This window comes from Schistocerca gregaria, chromosome 1, assembly GCF_023897955.1.
Source record: "Schistocerca gregaria isolate iqSchGreg1 chromosome 1, iqSchGreg1.2, whole genome shotgun sequence".
NCBI classification, from domain to species: domain Eukaryota; kingdom Metazoa; phylum Arthropoda; class Insecta; order Orthoptera; family Acrididae; genus Schistocerca; species Schistocerca gregaria.
In genome coordinates this window covers 684,958,427-684,985,007 of record NC_064920.1, presented here as the reverse complement: position 1 = coordinate 684,985,007, position 26,581 = coordinate 684,958,427, and the positions used below count along the sequence as shown (strand labels likewise).

The 26,581-nt window shown below is 38.5% G+C and overlaps 1 protein-coding gene across 2 annotated transcripts in view; it reads left to right on the top strand.

Moving 5' to 3' along the window:
* The window catches only part of LOC126364371 (protein tramtrack, beta isoform-like), a 434,570-nt gene that overhangs the window by 337,467 nt on the left and 70,522 nt on the right, over positions 1–26,581 (top strand). Inside the window, exon 6 of one of the 2 annotated variants that reach the window (XM_050008052.1) lies at positions 21,569–22,496. The exons of the other annotated variant lie outside the window; for it this stretch is intronic. Coding sequence (XP_049864009.1) covers positions 21,569–21,602 — 34 coding nt within the window. The 3' untranslated portion in view covers positions 21,603–22,496. Of the gene's footprint in view, positions 1–21,568; positions 22,497–26,581 lie in introns of those variants that run through there. 2 annotated transcript variants of the gene reach the window in all.

The following is a 26,581-nucleotide window of genomic DNA, read 5'->3' as shown; positions in this document are numbered from 1 at the left end:
AAAAATCCATCATTGTTCTGGATTTTGTGTTTCGCATTAAATTTTTTTTAATTTTTACAATGTCTGTTAATCTGCACATATTCTGAATGGTGCAATAGGAAATATGATGATTCACATGCAGCAAACGAGCTAATATTTTTCTATACAATATAAGAATTGTAGAAGTTTTCTGATGATATATGTCATGATAAACTGAATATACCATGTGAGTACACATTTTGCAGGTTTCTCTGCAACTTCAAAAGTGAGAAATTTCATCTGTGTGCCTAAAGTTTTAGTTTTGTGCCTTTCATAATTGACTTCGAAGTCTTGTCTGTAATGGATAATATAAAATTTAATGAATTTCAAAAACAAATGGGTAAGGTTTTCATCAAACTCAAGTAGTATCTGACTGTGCATCTTTATTATGGTACCTATTATATTAAGCCACTAGTACCTCGTATATACTGTATGTACTGTCAAGACGTAACAGAAGCATTTTGAAAAACGTCAACATAAAAATATCTGACGCTGACATGTCCACTAAATTTATCCAGTTTTTATGCTGCTGGTACAAAAACTGTGAGTAATTTTTAGAAGTCTTGGTGTAACATACATCAGAAAAACTCTTTTTCCCATCCGTTTCTTTCAGTGCACCTTTCATAAGAACTTACCATGGGTGATTGATGTTAAAAAAGAAATATCAAGAATTTACATCAGAATCATAACTGAGACACCAATTCATGCTGTAGAATTCAAGTCATTGTCTGTTTACTACATTAATGGGGCCAATGGTCTGATTTATTAGTCATATTAACATTAAAACCTATAACTAAATGTCAGGTATTTGTATTTGAGATCACTGACAAAAAGTGCAATTTCTTACTTTTTCAGAAACTCACCTTTATATATCACAGTTTCTCTTCTCCAATTTGGTTGTACCGGTGTGTCCTGTTGAACTAATTACTGAAGACTTCACTATTATGGGAAGGTTTTTCAGGAATATTTCATAGTCAGATACTGCCACATCCAGAAATTCAAAACAGGAATCATACGTGACTTCTTTTCCTACTGAAGGCAATATAACAAACATGTATGCCAAGATTGGGTCAAAGATGGAGTAAGAAATGTATGATTTTGAGTGATTACATCTTGGAAACACTACATTCTTTTGAAAATATTGGAAGGTCTTCTTTCAGTATAGCAATTTTCTGTTAATATCATTGTGTTCATCTGCAGTGAAGATGTGCATGCCATTCCTTTGTGCATATTTCTTGCTCACGTAACTTGTGTTGGATGATAATCATTACAGGGGAAATAAATGTATGAACAACTCTGTACCGGTGTAGTATTATTGTAGCCACATTTTAGCACAAGTGGAATAGTGTATATCAATTTTGACAAGTCAGAATTAAATTTATTAACAATCCACCTGTAACTCACGTGACATGGACCTGGTGCAACATAACCTACCATTTTAGGTCATCCTCCTGCTATAAATAGTCCTAGTGGACATTCGTTAAATAAAATACACAACACAGTAGCAAATGATTTTCACTTTTTCCATATCTATGCCACATAATACTCCTTTTCTGATGTTCAACTCTGTAATACATGTGAGTCTCTGTATTTGAACCAGATCAGCAAATTACACTAATTGAAAAACATGCACAAAGTTCATTAGTGACAAATTAACATATTCCTTTACATGACTCTGATGGACATACTGACGTCACATTTTAACAGCATGGAGTTAACTGACTGAGAAACAAGTGAAGTTTGCAGTTACACTAGTAGTCCAGGATTGTGCAATACAAACAGGGCTGAAAAGTTACATAGTGAGGTCTTACTCATAAATACCTGATTTTAGTGTAATAATAAGTAATCAAATTATATTAATGTAGTAAATGCTGAATTTTGACTGTCTAAGATTTTATATGTTATGCCTCTTTATACATGAGCAATTTCTTCAAATACAAGCTTGTAACATGTTACATAGGTAGCAACATAAAACTCAGGAAAATGAAAAGAAACAGAGACAACAGTCAGTGATGTAAGTTTGTTTAACTAATAGAGGATATCCAGAAAATGCTAAAAATAATAGGTACTATTTATGAGGTTGATTTTAAGATACACAAGGATTTTCAAACCCACCAAAAAGTTTAGACAAAGTGAAATTTTCTGATTGGAATAATTAACTAACTGACAAGTTATTTTTATGCAAATTTGCGTTTTTGGACACACAGAAATTGTGATTATGGAACTATGGTAGTGAATTCTGATGAAAAGAAGTAAATTTTAAGGTATTAATGTTCTGGAACTTCCAAATACAAATAATTTTTGAAATACAAAGTTTTTGGAAACAGTAATGTGTTTATTACAAATAGGAGAATGGGGAATTTCAAATAATCTGAACTAATTTAGAAACAAATAACTACTTGCTTATAGAATATTTCAAATTCACATGGTTTGCAAATGTAGTAAATCATGAATATTTTTTTTGGAAACAAGATTATCTTCACTAACTGAGAAATTACAAACTAAATAAGAAAGTTCTGAATATCATCACTTAAATAAGTAATAAAGATATTTTGAATGAGTGTTATATGTGTACTGTTAACAAAACAGGAACGTACAAGTGGGGAAAAAATAACATTGATGCCAAGAGTGATTTAATAAGAAATAGTCTATTTCCAAGTTTCTCTGTTACTCACTGACAGGAGTTCAAAGTGCTGAAAATTCTGCCACCGTATTCAATAATATTGTATGTACTGATTGAAAATCCATCTGACATGAAGCCCAATGTGTGAGATTTCAAGAGACATGCAGTGATCAACTCTTCAGATGGTGGGCAAGTGCAGCAGATATCATCTTAGATCATTCTTCAGTAGCAGCTACTGCTATTCAGGAATTGGTATTTATTTTTGAAAGAATTTTTCTTGTGGCATATTAAGAATCAGTTCACTCAGAACAACTGACTCTAAAACACTTATTTAAATAAGAGAAAGAAAGTGATCATTAAATGTTTTATAGTAATGAAGCCAACTAAATATAGATTTACCTCACTAAAAAAGTGAATGTGTACATTTGAGTGCTTCTGCCTCTGTATGACATGTTGTTGTTGTTGTGATCTTCAGTCCAGAGACTGGTTTGGTGCAGTTCTCCATGCTACTCTGTTCTGTGCAAGCTTCTTCATCTCCCAGTACGTACTGCAGCCTACATCTTTCTGAATCTGCTTAGTGTATTCATCTCTTGGTCTCCCTCTACAATTTTTACCCTCCACGCTGCCCTCCAGTACTAAATTGGTGATCCCTTGATGCCTCAGAACATGTCCTACCAACTGATCCCTTCTTCTAGTCAAGTTGTGCCACAAACTCCTCTTCTCCCCTATTCTATTCCGTACCTCCTCATTAGTTATGTGATGTACCCATCTAATGGCCAGCATTCTTCTGTAGCACCACATTTCGAAAGCTTCTATTCTCTTCTTGTCTAAACTATTTATCGCCCATGTTTCACTTCCATACATGGCTACACTCCATACAAATACTTTCAGAAACGACTTCCTGACACTGATATCAATACTCGATGTTAACTAATTTCTCTTCTTCAGAAATGCTTTCCTTGCCATTGCCAGTCTACATTTTATATCCTCTCTACTTCAACCATCATCTGTTATTTTGCTCCAAAACTCCTTTACTACTTTGGGTGTCTCATTTCCTAATCTAATTCCCTCAGCATCACCCAATTTAATTTGACTACATTCCATTATCCTCATTTTGTTTTTGTTGATGTTCGTCTTATACCCTCTTTTCAAGACACCGTCCATTCTGTTCAACTGCTCTTCCAAGTCCTGTCTCTGACAGACATAGTGCTTTTATTTCTGTTTTGTATGTACTCCAGAAAAATCTTGAAATTAAAACAAATTTAATAGGTACATAATGTTAAACAAAGTGCAGGAAGAGCATTAATTACTGGGAGAAGATTTGGAGTGACTGAGGATACATATATTTTAAAATGGCAATCAGAAATGATACTTGAAGGTTATTACAAATCTTTTCACATGAAGCAAAGCTGTATGTGTAGTACATTGAGCACACAAGATTTTTATTGTGAAATGAATTTTAGTTCCACTGCAGTTATTGGATGGGCTTACAATGTCTGATTTAAGCTGATCCATTAATTTCATGACGTAAACACTGCATTGATGCACATGTATCCCATTTTTTGGGAATTCCAGAAAACATATGATACTGCATGGTAGGCACTGTTAATCTCAGGCCCTCCTATTTGAGACACATTAGAAGCCAGCACTCGTGCGATTGGCTACCTCCAACAAGCCTATTAGTTGCCATCTTGGGCTAGCAAAACTCTGAGATAGGGTAGCAATGCACTTCTCATACTTAGCAGAAGTTCACCAGTAAGTTTAACAGGTAAATAAAATATCCAGAAAAGATATTATAAATGACTGGTGACTTGTTTTATTCAATTTTTTTTATGAACTAAAATTTGTTTAATCTGTTAGTGCATACATAATGAAGATATTTATATTAAACAATGGAAAATCCAGGGATGGAATGGAACAATATTATGAAAAGGAAAGTTGGTACTCACCATATAGCAGCGATCCTGAGTCACAGATAGGTACAACAAAAAGTCTATTCTGAATAAAACTTTCAGGCTGTAAGGCCTTTGTCAAAAATAGATCTCTCTCTCTTTCTCTCTCTCTCTCTCTCTCTCTCTCTCTCTCTCTCTCTCACACACACACACACACACACACACATCAGTAGTACCAGTTCATGATGGGAGTGGCGACTGCCTAACTCAGTTCACTCCTCCATCTAACCATGATCCACCCACAAGGCCCCCAAACCATCCCCTGTTAACTTTCCAGAATTTCTTATCCTTGAACCTTGCCTCACTAGTATTCCCCAAGTCCCACAACGTGCAAACTGACCTTACATCCACAGCAAGAATTGGAGTCCACCATTTACAATCTGATCCCGGCCTTATAATCCTATGTGCAGACAAAAGGCTCCACCACTGTTGTTTTGAACCACAAGGATTACCTGGCAAAGGGACTCCTCCAGCTGTCAGATACATCCACAAACCTTGCTACAGTGACCCCATTTCAGAAATCCAGCAGGATCCCCAGTCACTTCTCAAATCCTTAGGCCCATTCCAGAACCCCTCCCTGGAGTTCATCTCTCTGTTTTGACGTGCAAGTTGCAGAAGTGGCGACAAATCAAAAGACTTGCACTGGCGAACGGTATACCCGATGGGAGGCCCTAGTCACATGACATTAATATATCTCTCTGTTCACCCCTACCACTCCCCACACTCATACCTACTACATGCTTCCTAAGTCCATAAACCCAACTACCCAGGATGCCCCATTGTGGATGGTTACTGAGAGAATTTCTACTCTCAAAGACCAATGCATTGAACATACTGCCCAGAACCTACCCTTCTATATAAAAGATACCTACCATTTCCTCCACTGCCCCTCCACAGTTCCTGTCCCTTTACCACATGGTGCCATGCTCATCATTATTGATGCCACCTCCCTTTGTACTAACATCCCTAATGCACATGGCCTTAGCGATATTGACCACTACCTTTCCCAATGCCCAACAGATTCCAAACCAATAACTTCCTTCCTAGACGCCATGACCAACTATATCCTCAATCAGAATTACTTCTCCTCTGAAGGCATTACCTACAAACAAATTTGAAGAACAGCTATGGACACCCTCATTCCACCATCCTGTGCCAATCTATTCATGGACCATCTAGAGGAAACCTTCCTAAACACCCACAATCCCAAATCCTTCCCTGGTTCAGATTCACTGATGACACCTTCCTGATTTGGATCGAGGGTGAGGACACCCTATCCAGATTCCTCTAGAACCTCAACAACTTCTCCTTCATTTGCTTCACTTGGTCCTACTCATCCCCACAAGCCACTATCGTAGATGTTGACTTCCACCTCAAAGATGGCTACGTCAGTACCTCCATCCATATCAAACCTCCTGACCACCAACAATACCTCTGCTTTGGTAGGTGCCACCCATTTCATACCAAGAAGTCCCTTCCATACAGCCTAGCTACCCGTGATCACTGGACCTGCAGGGACAAGCAGTCTCTCTCAAAATATACCGAGGGTTTCCTAGAAGCCTTCACAGACCATAATTATCCTCCCAATCTTGTACAAAAACAAATCTCCCATGCCTTATCTTTCCAGTCTCCTACCATCTCCTAAAGTCCCACTGTCCAGCCACAGAGCATTCCCCTTGTAACTCAGTACCAACCAGGACTGTAGCAATTGAATTACATTACAGTCTCACACACTTTAACTCTTCTGTCATCCATCACGATATCATGGATTTTATCAATGAGTTCTGGAGTTGTAACCTCCACAGGGTGTCCAGAAAGTTCAGCATCAACTGTGCCCATATGGCCACTCCAGAAATTTTGAAACCACTTATAACCTGTTCTAAATGAAGGTGCAGAGTCACCGTAATGTTTATCTCTTTAGTCTCCTCAGGCGTTTTGCCTTTCATAAAGTAATGTTTAATCACCACACAAAATTATTGTTCATCCATTTTTTGACAATTACTTGACTTCCTTGGTTCACAAGAATGTCAAACACAAAGAAATTGACCAATATGGCTGAAACTTGCTTGTGTTCTTTCCAAAGATGCTACTAACTAAACATGACCTCGATACGTGCTGTTGATGCCATCTCTCAGACTTTGTGTGGACTTTTCAAACACCCCTCATATACAGCCCTCATTCCACCATTGCACCCAGTCTTTTTACTTCTCTCCTTCTCTGCTACCCCCTCTCTCCACCTCTCCCCTGCCCTCTGTCCAACCTCCCAACAGCACATAGCTGCCCTACCCTCTCCACCTCATCTCTGCATGCTCCCTGGTAGCACTGCACTGTCTGCCACCCCTACCCTACTATCTCTCCCCCTCCCCACCCTAGCCTCCGCCTTACCCCCACTCCGTCACCACTCTCATCATGTACTGCTGCTGCTCACAGTGTGGCTACAGTTGCATTAGACTGCAGTCATGTGTGTGAGTTGTGCATTTGTGTGTGTGTGGTCTATTTTTGACAAAGGCCTTATGGGCTGAAAGCCTTATTTGAAACAGTCTTTTTGTTGTGGCTATCTGTGAATCAGTATCTTCACTGTATGGTGAGTAACAACTTTCCTTTTCAAGATATTGATATTACATACACAATGTGACTCAATGCATTTGTGGGATATAGGGTACCAGTGGTGTGATAGCAGATTAGTGACACAGTGTAGATATACAATTTCCACACTATTTGTTAGTAAGCACATGTACATAAAGCATGTAAGCATTACAAGCAAACAGAGCATACTAACTCCCACTTCCTCGCAGGGCAGCGATCTTCATTTCATGTGAGAAGAAGCTGTGGTGGGGCATCGTCTGTTGTAATTGATGTAGGCGGCTGTGTGATGGTGGATATGATGGGAGACACCGGAGGGTGCAGGGCACACCCAAATCGCGACATCGGTGGTGTGATTAACAGGTTGCCACCAGCAGCATTAGCAGATAAGGAAGTAGCCTCAGTGCCGTCTTTCATAGGTGGTGACTCAGTGGTGGCCTTTAAAGAGTGATGCATGTTGATGGCATTGTCTTGCATTGTTTCATACAGAGGAGGCATTTCAGAGCTGGTAGCGCTGTAAGCTGGTGCAGTGACAATGAGTGTACCGTCTGCTGAGAAATGGGAGGTGAGTCCTGCCATGTCAACTCCTGGTGGGACAAGAGTGTGTGGATGAAACAGTGTATGACAGTGCTTGCACCTGACTGCATGTTCTCTTAGGTAGCAATAACCACAAGATCGGTATCAAGTAATGTGATGGATATGCCATCAGGTAGAAAATCATGGTGATTTGCACACACTTGTAAAGTGACTAGCATGTGCGCAGGAGGCAGTGGGCTGGGAAGTGTCGGTTGTGACAAAACCAGTAAGTCACACTGGTTTAAGCTGGTTCACCAACACTGTTGTTTGTTTTCCAGCAATTACTATATTAAAAGTGTTTGTATCACATTTCAACATTCAGTGTGGTCCTGTAAGTGGCAATTGTAGGGTGTGTTTCACTGTGTTTGTACTTATTATCACATGAGAACATGTGGCTAGGTCTTTACAAATGAAAAGTCGTTGTGTCATATGACGGGAGGGAGGTGGCACACGGATGGTTTATATATGTGTGCACATGTGCACAACTAAGTCTAGTACGTCCTTGTCTGTGAGGACTGTTCCTTGTGCTACGAATTCAGTTGGAAGAGTGAGGGGCTCCCCGTATAGTATTTTGACAAGTGACATGTCAAGGTTATTTTTATGTGCTACCTGAATGACCAGGAGAACCAATGGAAGGAGCCTCCACCCATGATTCTGAGTGGCACATAAGAGCAGCTTCCATTGTCCGATGACACTGTACACAAGGCCATTGGATTGGGGTAGTAGGCAGTTGCATGGTTCTGATGGCATCCGCATGGGGGCATAAGTCATTGAACTGTTGGGATTGGAACTGCTGATCCTGGTGTACTGTTAAGGAGGCCAGGGAGCTGAATCTGCACTCCAACTGTTGACAAAAGGTTTTGCTACTGTCTCTGCCGATATGCCGGAAATGGGTGTGGCCTCCACCCATTGTGTCACATGATCTATCACTCATAGAATGTAATGGTAGCCATGCAGTTCTGGGAGTGGCCCTGTGATGTCAATGTGGATGTGCTGGAACTGCTCATTTGGAATCAGGAATATAGCCAATGGGGTCTTTGTGTGGCGGCCAGTTTTTGCCTCTCGGCGTGGAATGCAAGTCCTTGTCCATGTGGCACAGTCCTCTTTAATATTAGGCCACACAAACAATTCCGTGATGAGGCATACAGCAGGGCACACAGCTGGATGTGCAAGGTTGAGGAGAAAGTCAAATATTGTTCTGCAATATGGCTCTGGGACAACTGGTTGGATCCGCCTGTCTGACACATCACACCAAACTTGTTTGGTCATGTCAGGTAGTGTGTAGCAATTGGGGTCTGCTGTCTGGTTTGTTAAACAAACTATTGAGATCATCATCTGTCACTTCTGCATCAGTGATTCTATCGAAGTCCAACTGTGCAGAGGTAGCTGCGATATGGCAAAGACAGTCCACTACAATATTATCAATACATTTAACATATCGCAAGTTGGTAGTGAGCTGTGGTATGAAATCTTGGTGGAGGAATCTCTTGGGTGCAGAATCCGCTGAAGGGTTGTGGAATGCATCTGCCAGTGGGCATTGGTCTCTATGTGTGGTAACGCTTGACCCTTCAGAGTCATCTTAAAAGCGACAGACTGCTTCATATATGGCTAGTAATTCACAGTCAAATGTAGACCATTTTTTGTGAGTGTCAGTAAGTTTGCATAAGAAAAACATGAGCAGCTCAGTGATTCCACTGATCTCTTGCTGTAAAGCAGTCATGATCATAAGGTCACTAGCATCAGATACAATAATTAGATGTGATTCTGGTGATGTGTAGGTGAGGGTCATGGTGGGCAACAGGTGTTCTTTTATTTTTTCAAAGGCCACCTGCATTGGCAGTGCCCAATTTAGGTGTCTTTTACCAGATGTATTCTTGTCATGCAGTGCTTAAGGGAGTGGTAGCAAAGTCTCAGCCGTGTATGACAATTGATTCCTGTAGAAATTTATGATCCCCAAAGACCTACACAGCTCTAGGTAGTTGTTGGGAAGTGGGAGGAGGCGTATCTAGTCAGTTTTCTCAGGAGTAGAACACACCTCGGATGCATCAACAGGGTGTCTGACAGAAGTCACATGGGGTTGCAGAAGTTGGCGCATGTCACTGTTTATCACAGCCCCATGATAGGCTGGCTTATTAAGGATGATATGCAGGTGGTCTAGTTCATTTTCTGAAAAGATTACGATGTCATCTAGATAGTCATAACAAAAAAAGCAAATTCAACAGTACACTACCAATAAACCTTTGCCATGTCTGTGCCATGTTTTTTAGTCCATACCGCATGTAGAGGAACCTGAAGAGACTGCATGGCATGACTGAAACAGTTAAACAGTTTTTTTTATGTGTGTTCATCTGCAATTGGGATTTGCAGATATGCTGTTTTTCAATCGACAACACTAAAATGTTTTTTTCACCAGGTCAAGATTTGGGAAAAATCAAGCAAGTTCAGAATGGGGTAGCCATCAATTATTATAGAGGCATTGAGGTAATGGTAGTCACTGCATAGGTGCCAAGTACTATTTGTTTTAGGAACTAGTTTAATTGGGGAGGCCCAAGCACTATCTGATGTCCTGACTATGCCAGCTTGCAAAATCTCATCCGACACAGCTTTTGCTGCTTTAAGTTTGTGGGAAGCCGGACAACGTGGGTGATGAAGGGCAGGGGACCTGGTTTGGTTGTAATGTGGAGGACTGCACCATCCCACATGGTACAACTTGTGTGTGATCTAATGGCAGAGCATGGAACAAATCCAGGAAGCATAATGGGGGAGCATGGAGCGAGTTCAGGAAGTGAGGCATGACGTGATTTGCCGTCACTGTTAGCGTCACACAGCACTGTCTCAGGAGTGTACTTGAGTGAAGGTTGTAATGCTTCACCATCCTGAGAAGTGTCTGTAGTATCGGCAGATGCTAGTAATCAGTATTGAGATGATAAATCTCATCAAGATGCTGTTGAGCTGCACGTAGTGATGCTGTGGCGTCCACAATTTGTCTCTGTAGTTGTTCATTAGTGAAGCACATGACCTCATTGTCATAGTGTAGTGGTGAAAATTTGGCTGCCTTTAAGCTCAGCAGGTTGGAAGTGCTTCAGTTTGTAGTTTCAGGACAAATGGTGTGTTGAGTGATGGCAGCATGACCAAAGTAATTGCAGTGCCAGCAGGTAGTGTATCACTGACCACACCGCAGACCAACTGCTGGTCATCCAGTTGTAATAGGGGCATGAGATTTAAATTTGGTAGTAATTGGTAGTGCCAGAGGAAGTCAGATCCCAGGACTGGTTCAACATCACCGCCACTAGGAATCTCCAAGGTATTTGTGTATCTGTGCCAAGGTCGAGTGTGATGTGTGGAGTTCCAGAAACTGTGATTACAGAGGCATTGGTAGTGCGCAGTTCCAGTATTGATGGTGACAATGTAGTAGGTGCGAGAGCAGTTGGTTGAGTGCTCAAATTGGCCCTGGTGTAAGTGGACAAATAGTTGTGGACCAACTGCCCATTAAAACACTCTGTCGGTGCTGTTTTGTTGTGGTGTGCAGAGGTGTCTCATTAATGAAAAGTAGCCTTGTGCACCTACATCATGTCACAAACTGCAGTAGCATTATTGTGTGTTGGGTACAGAAGCAGGCAATACACTTGATTGGCACGGCTTTTGTTTATACACAGAGTCAGGGCAGTGGCCAGCTGGGAGGGTGACAACCTGGGCTGTCTTGGTAGATGACTGTTGTCCACTGGAGCCATGAAAGGGACTTAGGATGGTAGAGGCAGGTGGCACAGCATGGTTCAAGTCAGTCTAGCCATGATCGGACAGTTTTCAGCTGTGTGAAATATGGGGCAGCTTGACAAGGATCAAACAAAATTGGCTTTGGTGTAGGCATACTGAGTGTAGACTGCAGTGTAACACTGTTGACTGTTGATTACAATGTGGTGTTGTGATGGTCCCTGCATTCTGTCAGCGAGCTAAAGTTTAAACTCCAATGGTGCCTCCTCACATACTAAAATTGCTTTTTGGATGTTCTCTGGCCTTTTTAGGAGCTAAAGTGTCCACAACACATGATTAGGTAGGAGCGTTGGGTCAATTAGAACTCGCAAGCAGTGTCAGAGTGAATATGGCATGCTGTTGCCCAAGGTAGTCTCAGTGATGAAGAGATGTAGCTGCTGCTCAGGCGTGTGTGTTAGTCATTGTAGCAGTAGTGTCTCGGCAATTTCATATTCATGAACTTCTAGTATGCTGGAGTAGCTTGGTCAGCAACTTACGTTAATCAGTAGAACAAAAAACCAGTCCAAAGTTGCAAATTTTTACTTTTTATTCACTTTCTGACTAGTTTTGGGCTGACACCCATTTTCAAATCATCGTAACACAGTTAAAAATGGCATTTCCGAAGATGTCAAAAATGTGCAATGAACACATACAGCAGTATACTGACTTAGCATAGAGATATGTCTTCCACACTATTTATCAGTAAGCACATATAAAAACATGTGGAAGTATTATGAGCATACAGAGCATACTAATTCCCACTGCCTTGCGGGGCAGCGATCCTTATTTACAGACTCCGAGATGTTACCCCACCACACATTTATATTCACAACAATACCTTATTGTATGAAGAAAATAGTAGTGTGAAATAAATGAAAATATCACTATGAAAATTTTGTTGTATTTTCAAAATTAGAATCTAATGTAAGAAACTAATTCAAGTTTAACATTGTTTGATTGTTAAAAGAGGTGGTATTACATTCAGTATCGTACTCAATGTATAAAATTACAATACATTCATTATATTCCATGGCTCCCACAGAGAGTGATCTCTCTGGTATGAGGATGGAAGTCAAAGCCATTTTCTAATTGTGAATTATGATAATAAACTAAAGTAAAATGTTAAAATTAAGAGTATGTGTGGAGATACTCTTCAGTGAAGTACAAGGAGTCATCCATCAGGAAGTTCCCTAATTCAGTATTAAACTCCACCACATTATGTTCATGACTTTTAATGTGACTTGATAGATTGTTGAAGACATGTGTTCCACTTTAAGTGACTACTTCCTGTACTAAAGTTAACCCTTTGAAGTCTTTGTGGAAGTTATTATAGTTCAAGTATTATATTCATATTTTTAATACTTTTTTGCAAAAAACGAAATATTGGTAAACACAGAGGACATTAAGAAATATGTGCATTATCACGTAGTTGTGAAAGTACCCAGGTTTTTGAAGAAGTTTCTGGACAATGTCCTAGAATTAATACCAGATATAATTCGTACAATACATTTCTCTATTAATAAATTACTATTCCTGTAACCTGAATCACCCCAGAGAATTATTCCATAGCACATTGGAAAGTAAAACAGTTTCTTCATTTTTAAATTACCAATAGCAGTAACCATGCAACATGTATCAACACTTCCAATGTTTTCTTTTAAGAAAAGAGCAGATATTGCTGTATGGAAAACTGTTTTTGAGATTTTAATTTCAGTAGACATTCAAATTCTCTCATCAGTCCTGGCCCTTTGGAAAAGACTCCGCTATGTAATAGCAAAATTGATGCAAAGCTCATCCTGTCTAGCTTTCCCACAATGTAGCATATTTCTCCCTGCACTCCTTTTATTGTTTGCTTCTTTTTGAATAAGGTATGTTGTTACCAAAGGTATCATCGTCTACACTTAGGTCTGACAAGTTGGTGCTCCTTATGGCCAAATTTCTCCTTTCCTCCTCATCTACTTTCCTTCCCATTTGTATTTAACAACTTGTGATATCCTTTTACATTTTGTTGGCATTACAGCTTGACTAGAAAATCAGTGCACCGTAGCATGTTTACCATCAATCCAGAGATAAATAGTAGTTTCTGTCCAAACTCTTGTGTATCTGCTGTAACTAGCACTTCATTTCATTGTTCAAAATTCAAAGTTTCGTACTGCTCCCAGTGTAAAATTTCAAAGTTTTGCATATCTGAAACAGAGTGCAGGAAGTCATGAAGGCTGTGTCAGCTTCTGCACCTAGCTCATGTTCTTAACAGCTTACCTGCAGCTGCCTGTAGTGACCTCAAACATTTTGATTATTAAACTTGGGACTTTGCAGTGCCCTACTAATTTTCTCCTAGCATAGAAGGATCTTTCCCTGAGTAAAGTCCAGTAAAAAGTACCCTATTTCGCAAAATAAAACAAACATAAATTTTGAAGGACATGCTATCAATACTAGCGTGTCATGGAAATATCATTCAACTGTAGGTTGTGGCTGCAATATTTATGTTACAATAGGCAGAACGTACACCATATCATTAAATTCTAGACCCTACAACTCATTAGAATTTCAGAAGTGTAAGCCAAAACCAGGAAGTGGGTGATTTTGCACAAATACTATTAAATTTTGCATAGCATTTGTTTTTACCAAAATTACTGAGCAGTATTAAAAAAATAAAAAAAGATGACTAAATTTAATGAAAGCATATTGTGTGAAAAATCTCAAGTTTCTGCTAAATTTGGACTACCAACATATTTTTCCTGCTACTCATAAAAATCATCAAACAACATACAGTAACTCCAAAATTATTTACTTCAGTTTATGAAAGCTTTGGCTGGCATTTTTTTTTTTTTTGTATGCTACAAATTAGTGGTTGCTGTTTCTGACATTGTCTTCAGCACATCTTAAAATTCTTATTTCTTCTCCTTGAACTTAAATTGTGTTTCCACACGTGTTCTTGGTTTGCACAACAACCTGAAGTTTGGTAGCTGCTTCACAGACCATACTAGCTGTATCTTACTCCCTAGCACCATCTTTTCTGAATTATGCAGCTGGGAGTTATTCTTGCAACACATCCTTTGTTCCTGTAACCCTCCTGGCCTCTGTCTCCACCAACCCATTTCACTCATTCCCTGTACCCATAAGTCTCCCTTTCTTCCATCGTCACCCCCTCCCCATCCGTGTCTCCATGTCATTGTCATGATGTGCCACACAAACTCAACAGATGCAGTTTCCATGCACTCACTGCCCCTTCCTACCCCATTCCTCTTATGCACTTTCTGACTCTCTCCAAGTTGGTAGCTATCCCTTCCCAACCCCTTCTCCCACTTCCCACATCTTTCACCCTCTGCCCATCTCTCACCACCTAAGAAAACCCCTCACCCCCATTCCCTTGCCAGACAGTAGTTGTAGCAATGTGTGTGTGTGTGTGTGTGTGTGTGTGTGTGTGTGTGTGTGTGTGTGTGTGTGTGTGCACGCCCTCTAGCTTATCAAAATTCAACCAAAAACTAACAAAGTTTCCATTCTTTTTTGTGTGTCTGTGATGTCTTAATACTTCTGTTATTTGGTGAGTGGCCTTCTTTACTCCTAAATCATTTAGAGGTACAATGAATAGAGATCAATGGGCATAACTGGATGATGCTGTAATGCTAAACAGCCCATTTCACTACAAAAAAATTGTCCTTATTTTCTGTTAATTTATTGGCTCTCTCTAGTGTTGATTTCGCTTAGCATCTTGCCACTACTAGCGTTAAATGACATTGGTTCATTTATCCCAGGTGGTTGGGCCAAATAAAAAAAATTACTGTTTAAAATATGTTGCTTTATTCTAGTTAAGTGGTCAAATCCACACTCCAGCACTGCCACAGTGGTAAAGATGCCAAGCAACATGTGTCTTGGCTTGTCATCACTTGCACTGCTTCCACCATATTCTGACACACAAAGTAGCCTATCCTAAATAACAAAGACTTCCACAACTCTCCCACATTCTGGCATTCTAAAAGTATTTTCTATGGCTAACTGTCATTGTTCTTGAGCTGTATTTTAATTCTACGGAAAATTCTTGTAAGACATATCGCACATCGACACTATGTAAGCACACTGATTTCCTGTGAAAATAACCAACATATGCTAATAGTACCTTTGCATTATTTCAGAGAGCCTCTATGATGTCATCTGCCACTGGCCATTGATGTTATTGTAATATTATAATTCCCCCCTCCCCCCAGAGATTTTGACCAAATCACAAATGAAGGACAAAATCTCTTAATGGTTAGTCTGAAGGACAAGAAATTAAAAAAGGTTATTTACTTACAGTTCGAAACAGTACTTAAACAATTCCTTTGAATGAAAACATATGTTCCCTGTGGGCACTCTAGTGTTAAATAAATAAATAGTAAACAATACATAATACTAAGTGACAAATAAAATTCAATATTTACAAAATATACAAGTAATATTACCGTACCTGTGATGTCTTAATGCTTCTGTTATTTGGTGAATGGTCTTCTTTACTCCTAAATTATTTAGAGGTTCTGTCCTATCAATAGAGATCAATGGGCATAACTGGATGAGGCACAAAATGTGAAGTTTCTAGGCATTCAGATGGATAATAAATTGAAATGGAACCAGTTTATGGATAGTTTTTTTTTTAAAAAAAAAAGAAAAAAAAATCAGTTCTGCTTGCTTTACACTTAGACACTTAGAAATCTCTCTCACTGTGTTGACCTGGAGACTGGACTACTAATTTTCTGGGACATTGCAACTAAGGTGACACATACACTCTCTAATGGTGTTTGTGGTTATTAACAAGCATGACTTGAGGGTTAACTCTGTTGTACAAGATCACAGTGCCAGCAGCAAAAGTTATTTTTGTGTCATCTATGCGTTCATTGCTGTGGTTCGGAATGGAATATGATTCTGTGGCGGAAAGGTTTATTACGGGGGTTACCAGTAGAGATTAGGCGGAAATCGAATGTACCCAACTATTTAAAAACTGTTGTAAAGAAGTACTATATACATCATAGAGAGATCTAGACTTTGACTGTATATGGACAACTATTAGAAACCTGTGAAAAATTCTGTAAATGCTTCATTTGGATTATTTTATAAAAGCCTACTGAGTAGTGTAGTAGAAGGAGCACTGGTTTTTATCTTTGTAGAAGTTTGTCTCCTATAACAAATATGTTAAGTATTGTAGAAATAATTACTATAATTATAAGTCAGAGTAGTCTTGAACTAAGCATCATCTATAGTCAGTGTACCTTACTCAAGCAGCCAGTAGCGACTGCATTTGCCTGTTAATGTGTAACTGGACTCGTTCAACACCCCTGAAGCCTGTATCTACTTCATGATAGGGTTTACAGAAAGCAATATGAGAATGAATGAATGACCTTCCTCAAGATTTTTCATTCAAATCCTAACAATTTCTTGTCATCTGCTGTTCTGGTACACAACGTCTCTGTTCTGCACATTGTCACTGGAACTATTATTGGTTATAAGCATTAAGATTGGTTTGGCTGGTGGTCATGGATGATTTCATTATCTGTAACGCACTGAAAACTGTTTTGGATGCATTTATAATCTGTTGTTTTATTTCCAGAATTAAACTGTAGTGCTTTTTAAACCAAGTTCTTAAAGTTTTTTACCTTGGCCAAACTCAAATCTTTAACTTGCAGTGGAGATCTTCGCATTGTTTCCCCTGTATAGCGCATTCGATTCCATCTTCACAGCATGTATTTGAGGTCAACTTTGCTAGCATATTTGGCTAAGTTGCTCACTGTCTCCCCATATCAGTTTCCAAACTTCCTGAGCTTCAATATCATCAGCATATGAGAACACGGGAAAAAAAAAGGTCTTATGAAGCATGACACAGCTTGTCCTGATTATTCAAAATGTCATACTCTCAATAAAGGTACATAACTGTAAATAACTGTTCATGGCAGCCTCATTCAGTGCCCACAGTGGATTACTGTTATCCTCATATGTCGGTAATTGAGCTAACTCTGAAATGTAATCTTCCTTGTTCTGGCTTGTTGGACTAATACATTGATTTGGACTGTTCCTTTTCAAAGCTTCGTAATGTTTGCACATTTTATTGCACCTCAAATGAGCTGTATGCAGTATTTTTTGTATTATTGATTTTGTAAATTTTTGTTTATCAAACTATATTCCGTATGCAGAAAATCTCAGTTTTCGGTAACAATGTGTGTTCTTTATTAAATTAGATCATATCAAGTGTGTAAATAATATCAAGCACTACTGTCAAACAATTATCATCTGTGGGTGCATAACTGTCATCTAACATAACAAAAGACCAACAATATTGTTAAACTTACTCATCGATTAAACTGTGTGTGATACAATTATGCTATCCCAGAACCTTGCCTTTAGTAACCAGCACATTCCACTCAGCTTCTACCAAATCTAGAATTACATCCATGTTCTTCACTGTTTTCTGATATAGTATTGGAATACCATTGACAAGAATGAGGGACAAATGTTCACAGAACCCAGAATTCACTAATTTCTGATTGGATATTAAAATTATTTTTAACTTTTTAAAATTTAATTTAATTCCTAAGTTTTGCATCCACCTTACTACTGATTATTGATCATTATTCACCTTGGCAATCACAGTATTTATATCTTAAGGTCTGGTACTTAAACTTTGATGTCATTGGAGTGGAAAAAAATCTACCTTCCTGTAATAGATTGGACAATTTGTGTACGGTACTGTCCATTTTCTCTCTGTCTTCTGGTTTCAGATTCTTGAAATTAATAATTTCTGAGCATAAAAATGCTGCAACAAGATGTTTGTCACAATTCTCCATTTTCTTTTTCGCTAATGATTCTGCTCTTTATTTAAGAGTTTTGATATCTGTCTAAAATGTAAAATAAGATTATAATAACATTATTCTTTGGTACCAATAAATGCTTGTTAATAAGAAATCAGTTGGAGTACCTACTGAGATGTTTGGTTCTGATTATATTGATTGTGTAATTCCTACAACAGAGCAAACTCCTAAATACAAACAAAATGAAAAATTTGCAGCTTTTTATGCGAAAGTCTTAAGTAACATCTGAAAATTGCAAGACAAAATAAATCTAGGCAATAGCAAGCTCCCCGTTCCAGCCTTTTAATCAAAGTATTTGTTTCCTTTCCATTTATATGACACTGATCTCATCAGTTAATATAACACCGATCTCATCAATAGTATTTACCATTCACTGTATCTTGCTATCAACAGTATTCCATTGTAAATTTATCATGAGCTTTACCTATACCTTTAGGAGGTTAGTCAAGCAAGTTTTTTTAATTTATTAAAATGGTCTTTGAAATGGTTATTAATTTAAGTAACTATGGCACTCATTCTTTGAGAAATTTGTCTTCATCTAACATGTCATAGCACAGTTGCAATTGAATGAAACATACAGGGGAACTGTTCAAAAGACAAAAGTACTTCCTTGATATTAGCGATTGGTCTGTTACAAATAGTGTATCCTTTAAATTGGTGACAAAAATTTCATTACATTTTAATTCGAACAAAATTTCTCTTGCGTTATTGGGACCAGAATTATCATCTTTAGAAGACAGCTGTGCTGAATAGTAAACCTACAATTTCATAAGCATTTTGGAGCTAATATAGTAACCAACAGTGGTAACCTATTCACATCTGGTATATTTACTAGGTCGTAAAGCCACTACAAAATCACATTCAGTTGTTGCTAAGTGAGCTTTGATTTCTTACTGCATATCATTTTGATTTTTTCAACTGCCTCAGAAAAATTTTCTGAAATTGTCGATTGATTGGGTAGTACATCATTACTGTTTATATGCTCAGTTTTCATGTAATGTGTAGCTTTATCTAAAAATAAATAATTTAATGAATCTTCAGTAAACATCTCTGATAAGCTGCAAATTATTTTTCCCACAAACAGTATACACTGACAGGCTAAAACTGAGATGCCAACAAAACCTATGCCTATAATTCTATGGCACATGAACACATTACAACTGCTCCTACATAGTTAACTGAAATAGCGACAGAAGAGAATAAAGATATGGATTCACAGATGGACACAGAATCTAACACAGCAGAAGCAATAGGCTGACCTGGTTAGTAACCAAATCATGCAGCCTGTGAGTGGGGGAAGCAACAGGCTGGCAGGGCACATTAACCAGGACAGACTAACCTGGCAGGTTGTGGCCAACTGCATAGTCAGGTGAGCCAGATAAGCCTCCCCATGTACCTTCCAGCCCAGGACAAGCAACACGGGCCGTGTGTGTTGAAATCAGTATCCTTTAGAGGTGAATGATGGTGTATGATGCAATGATTTCTGTATTGCATAGTGAAGAAATATTTTAGAATATTATGGTAGTCCACTAATTGTTGTCAAGCACTGAAAGAATTATTGGATGTGTTGTTGGCCTTCTGTGTGCTGTTACAATCCATGTTATTCAACAATGTCACTGAAATATTGTAGTTCACAAAATTTGACTCTGACATCATCAGTTTTCATTGAATCAAGTTACCCACTGCACTGCCTTACTGTGATTTTCCATGGTTGCCCAGGTTCAGCACAACCTTGCAAATAGTGTGTTCCACCCATCAGGGGTTAATGATCTGATTATGGTCAAATGAACAACATTATGCATCTTTGCCCATTATAGAGTCAACTATCACACCAATCAGTGCTCAGTTGACAATACAGACATGTGATACACCAAAAATTCCACCACCTGTGACTATAAGATCCTTCTCTTCCTAACACACTGGCTATTTGGTTTGTGAATCTATAGTACAGCAGTAAGAATGAGCAAGAGTTATGTCTGAAAGCAGCATTGTTGTAGCATGTTGTTCATAAACAATGATGGTATCATGTGAATTTGTTTTTACATGGCAGTGATGACAGAGAGAGAGGGGGGGGGGGGAGGAGAGAGAGGATGTGGAGGAAAACAGAAAAATGTAAAAAGAGTGCCATGTAAGCAAATTCATTACATGGATCCAAGCACAAATATTGGCAGTATATGTGACAATGTTAAAAATTCAGACTCATGACACGTTACAATAATTTTCAGTACTGTCATTGCTATCCATAACTAGTTAGTCTCATTTCAACACCACAGATAAATTGTGGATCAGATGTAATTGCAAGAACCGTACAACGTTAATGGCTAAGTATACTTATTGTTTTCTCTTATTATTGATATACCTCTTTCATCTGGATTTCAAACGTAATAGTTCTCCAACTATCCCACGTGTGATGTGCATAGTTGGCACGGGCATTCACTCACCTGCAGGTGAAACTTTGGTGGTGAATCAACATACACAAAGATAAAATAATCATTAGTTTTCAAATTTTTATTCTTTTTATTTCCTTGACTTAATGTGCAAAAACACACACACAGAATGAGAGAGAGGGAGAGAGAGAGAGAGATCTTAAAACTGCTAATTATCTTGTTTTTACATTTATCCCTGAACTGTTCTTTTTTCGTGAAGGATGAACTGTCTGTTGCCTATAACTTTTTTGCATGTTATTTCCCTCCTGGAACTGCCATTATCATAACACTGTTATTTACATAATTGATCATTGAGATAACAATGCATATATTTTTATTTATTTATTCACTCTTTGATCACTGTTGAGTGGAATATTGGACACATCAGTGTATATTTCCAGTTTACAGTTACAGAGTAACTTGCAATTTAAACACTTATATTATTTTGCAGTAGGCACACATATATACATATATGCATAACTATTAAAGGAAAACATAGTTACTTTGAACTGAGAAATATACAACATTCATCATGTGATGAAAAATAAAGAGTAATAAGATCTGTTAGATATTTCTTAAGCTATCATATTTCTGCATAAGGCTGTTAGTTTCAAAACAATAATTGTGTTTGTATATTATGATTTGTACAGAAAAGTTTGTGATGCAACTCCTTACATTAATAACAAACTGTAATTGACTGCTGGTGTCTTATTAAATTTTTGTAAAATAGTTATTTTTTCATGCTTTAGACGATAGTTCATCACAAAAAATTCTGACATATGTAAATGTCTCTCTTTCCACATGCAGGTCATCAGCTTCCCTTGTATCACAGTATATATGAAGCTGTCCCAAATCACTTTAATCTGTGGAAATGTCAACTCTGTGGGAAGGAAGTTACAAATCGATGGCATCACTATCACAGTCATGGAATTCAAAGATCACTTTGTCCTTATTGTTCTGCATCATATAGTCGCATTGACACATTACGAAGCCATATCCGTCAGAAGCACAGAGACATTCTAGACCAAAAGTCAAGTGAATACTGTAATCTAGCCTCATAACAAATGTGCACATAACTTGTATTTCTATTAATTTCTTGAAATATAATTATCAGTATATCTCAACATTATGCAATCTATGACCTGTACTTTTTCTGCCACATATTTGAATACTCGAGTGAGGAATATCTGAAATGTCTGTGATATTTTTAAAAACTGAGTACTATTTAGTTTTACTGATGTTGATGATTTACATTAATAGGACACCATTGTACTAAATTGTGGACAGTACTTAGGCACATACAGTACTGGTGCACATGATGAGTCTTTAACTGTATAACGTTACTGGACAGGAAGTATCATAACTGTACCAATAGATCATTGATGTATGTCATTTTGTATTGCAATATTAAAAAAAATATGTTTGAAAATGACAAGTAGTACTAACAGTAACTGCATTCTCTTTTTGTGTGGTAGTGTTTTAACTGATTGTGTATTAATTACTTCACAAGTTTTATATTGACAATGAGACTATAATTAACAGATCTGATGTATGATAGATGATGCAGTCTTTTGAATGGAAAATTTCATCTGTATTACAATCTTTATAGTTTTGATAGTGCCAATACATAATATATTTATCAAATTGAAGTGACTAACCATGAAAACAAGATCTGTGTAAAACTGTCTTTGAATATGTACATGTAGTTTGCTATAATAAAAGTATTTAAAAATTACATTGACAGTGTCTGACATGATATTTCCAACATATGAGTTCCTGAATAAGCACGTTAACTTTAATGTAATATGTACAAAATGTACCAAAAATGATTGGAAATTATGTATTTTGCTCTTTTTAAAACTTAAACAGTTCATTTCATAGTAGTTACTAATATGTGCCATTTGATAATTCCTATAAAAAATGTTTTCTTGCATACCCTATTCTTTGCAAAGTACTGTTATTGTACTGTGCTTTTCTATATTATTTGTAAAGGTGCTCTCTGAAATTATTTGGATGCTTCAAACAATGATCTTTAAAACACCAAATCAAAATTTCAAATGGAAATTTAAGTATCCACAGAATTGAGCATGTATTGACACCATTATAATTTAAGGTTTTCCCAGAGTAATTATCAGTATCCAAGTCTGAAGTTTTCACTGTTAGTACACCATTATGCATATTGTATGTGTAGGACCACTCCTACAACATAAAAATATGTACACACATATTGTAAAGCAAAAATTGACTATATTAGTCCAATCAATACAAAAGCATATGTGAATCATGAGCAAATGTCAACTGAAAACACCATCAAACAATGTTACAAATAATGCTTTCAGCCATTAAGACCTTAATCAAAAATAGACAGCAGTGTGTGTGCCTGCCATCTATTTTTGACAAAAATCTTGCTGGACGAAAGCTTTATTTGTGAGACTATTTTTGTTGTGCCTATGTGCGACTCAGTTTCTCCGCTATATGGTGAGTAGCAACTTTCCTTTTCACAATATTGTTACATTCCATCCTGGATTTTCCATCATCAAAGAATGAAGTTTTATAAAGATACCCTGCAAATGGTGCACTGTCAGTTATTGATTGGATCACTCCCACAAGACACTACCCTCCCCACCCCTCCCCCCTCAAACTGTAGAGCCCCATGGATGTCATGATTTAAATTTGACCTCGCAGCCTGCACATGCGAGTTGGGCTGGTGAATAACTATGACAATGCCTGCAGTCCTTTGGTATGAAGCCCAGGCATGTCACAGCTGACTGGAGACACCAGTGTCACAGTTCCTGTCACAGGGGCGTGTGAGGATGTTGGGGAAGTGCTGGAAGATGTCGGAAGCACCCAAGTGGGTTTGACTCACTTGATGGAAACCTTGGTTGGCTTTCCCTGGAGAAGAATGTCCATTGTGTGTGTGTGTGTGTGTGTGTGTGTGTGTGTGTGTGTGTGTGTGTGTGTGTGTGTGTGTGTGTGTGTGTGTGTGTTTGTCTTGTCATAAAACAAGGTATGGGCCACCGTATAGAGACTATAGTGGGGAGCATACAATTTCCATGCAAAACTTGATGTAGGAACAGTTTTTGGGAGACTTGTGCACTAAAATTGGCTGAATACCATGCTGTGATGCTAGAGTAGCCCAAAGTTCTGCAATGTGTTTCAAAAGCTGTTGCACCAGGTTGGATAACTACACTTCATCAGGGAGTGGATCTAGTGTTACAAATTACACTGGGACATGTAGTGATACTATGTATACCAATGCCACTGACAAGCAGTCAGTGTCAGTCTTTAGTGTGTTATGTATTATGTAGACCTAAAAGCACCAGTGGTGATACATGCTTGCAGGAATATTCTTGGTACATATCAGTGCAACCTTTAAGATGCTGTGCCCCTTTATGAACATGCCATTGCTTGCCAGGTGGTAGCTTGTAGTTTGACTGCACTGAAATTCACATAATCTTGACAATTCCTGGAAAAGTGGTGATTCGAATTGGCATCCCTCATCATCATCATCATCATCATTTAAGACTGATTATGCCTTTCAGTGTTCAGTCTGGAGCATAGTCCCCCTTATAAAATTCCTTCATGATCCCCTATTCAGTGCTGACATTGGTACCTCTTCTGATGTTAAGCCTATTACTTCAAAATCATCCTTAACCAAATCCAGGTACCTTCTCCTTCATCTGCCCTGACTCCTCCTACCCTCTACTGCTGAACCCATGAGTCTCTTGGGTAACCTTGCTTCTCCCATGCGTGTAACATGACCCCATTATCTAAGCCTGTTCGCCCTGACTGCTACATCTATAGAGTTCATGCCCAGTTTTTCTTTGATTTCCTCATTGTGGACACCCTCCTGCCATTGTTCCCATCTACTATTACCTGCAATCATCCTAGCTACTTTCATATCCGTAACCTCAACCTTGTTGATAAGGTAACCTGAATCCACCCAGCTTTCACTCCCATACAACAAAGTTGGTCGAAAGATTGAACGGTGAACAGATAACTTAGTCTTGGTACTGACTTCCTTCTTGCAGAAGAGAGTAGATCGTAGCTGAGTGCTCACTGCATTAGCTTTGCTACACCTCGCTTCCAGTTCTTTCAGTACGTTGCCATCCTGTGAGAATATGCATCCTAAATACTTGAAACCATCCACCTGTTCTAGCTTTGTTCCTCCTATTTGGCATTCAATTTGGAGGTGGTAATCTTCATACCATAGTCCTTACATTTCTGATCTAGCTCTGAAATATTACTTTGCAATCTTGTTCATGGTGTGGATTCCTGTAGTCATGTCCTAGTTCATGAACCATGGGCAAGGTATGTGTGGCCAAGTAAGTGGTCCCGACAGTTGGGATACCAGTTACTTCGGAATAAGGCTGGGCATCTCGGACATATTCTGAGTCGTGGTCACCTTTGTGCTCATACGGCAAAGACTACCAAATCCACCAATTAGTCCCTCAACCGTTAGGGGTAAAACTCAATGGGACTCGGGGCAAGTAAGGCTAGCACCCTGCTTCCCTGGTTCTTTAAATATGATGCTGCCAACAATCAGAGCAAAATGCCTCAGACCTTTGGAGGTGACAGAGTCCCACCTCTAACTGACATTGGCATCCCTGGTCAGATTTTTTATAACCCCCCCTCCCCAAAGCATGCCACCCAAGTTTCAATGAATGTCTGTGCCACAGACTCTGTGGAAATGTTTTTGATTGGGTTGTCTCCACCCATCAAGTGTAATGGTCTTCTGCTGTAAATAAGGGTAAATAAGTACCTATAGCCATTGGAGGGAGGAGGGACCCAACAAAATCGATGTGGAGATGTCCAAATTGTGCTGTAGATATTGGGAAATGGCCCATTGGAGCATGCACATGGTGATCCACTTTGCTGCATTGGAACTGGATACAAGCACCTGCCTAAGTCTGCTAATCTTCCTTGATCAAAGGCTGCACAAAATAAGCCTCCACCACTTTCTCTGTGGTGTTGGTTCTGGGATGTGCCACATGCTGGATGCAGAACTGGCTTTAAACAATTACTGCAGTTGTATACTACACCCCCCCCCCCCTGCCCCCAAGTGTTACTCACATAGGAATCCTGAGGACAATATTAGAATAATTACTGCAAGCACAGAGGCATTCAGACAGTCATTCTTCCCATGCTCCATGTGTGAATGGAGCAGGAAGAAACCATAATAATAAGTACATTGGGGTGTACCCTCTGCCATGAACCTCATAGTGATTTGCAGAGTATAGATGTAGATGTAGTAAACTTTAAACCTGGGACAAATTCAACTCATGTTTTGTGATCCTTTTTAAGATCTGCTCAGACATTGCAGGTGCAAGTTCACCAGAACCTACATAGAAATCTAGAATTCTGGGGGACATGCTTGGACATCAAACTACTGTACATAAATAGAATAACACTTTTCATTACCTGTATTATGAAAAGGAAAGTTGCTAGTCTCCATATAGTGGAGATGCTGAGTCTCAGGTAGGCACAACATGAAGACTGTCATAAATAAAGCTTTCATCTAGTAAGACTTTCATCAAAAATAGACAACACACACACACACACACACACACACACATGCAAATGTAACTCACATACATGACTGCAGTCTCAGGCAACTGCCATCTATTTCTGATGAAGGCCTTACTGGCTAAACATCATTTGTGACAGTCTTTTTGGTGTGTGTATCTGTGACTCAACATGTCCACTATATGATGAGTAGAAATTTTCCTTTTCATGATATTGTTACTTTCTTTCCTGGATTTTCCATTGTTTGATTTTCATTACCTATGTCAGATGTGTCAAATCCCACACCAAAAAAAC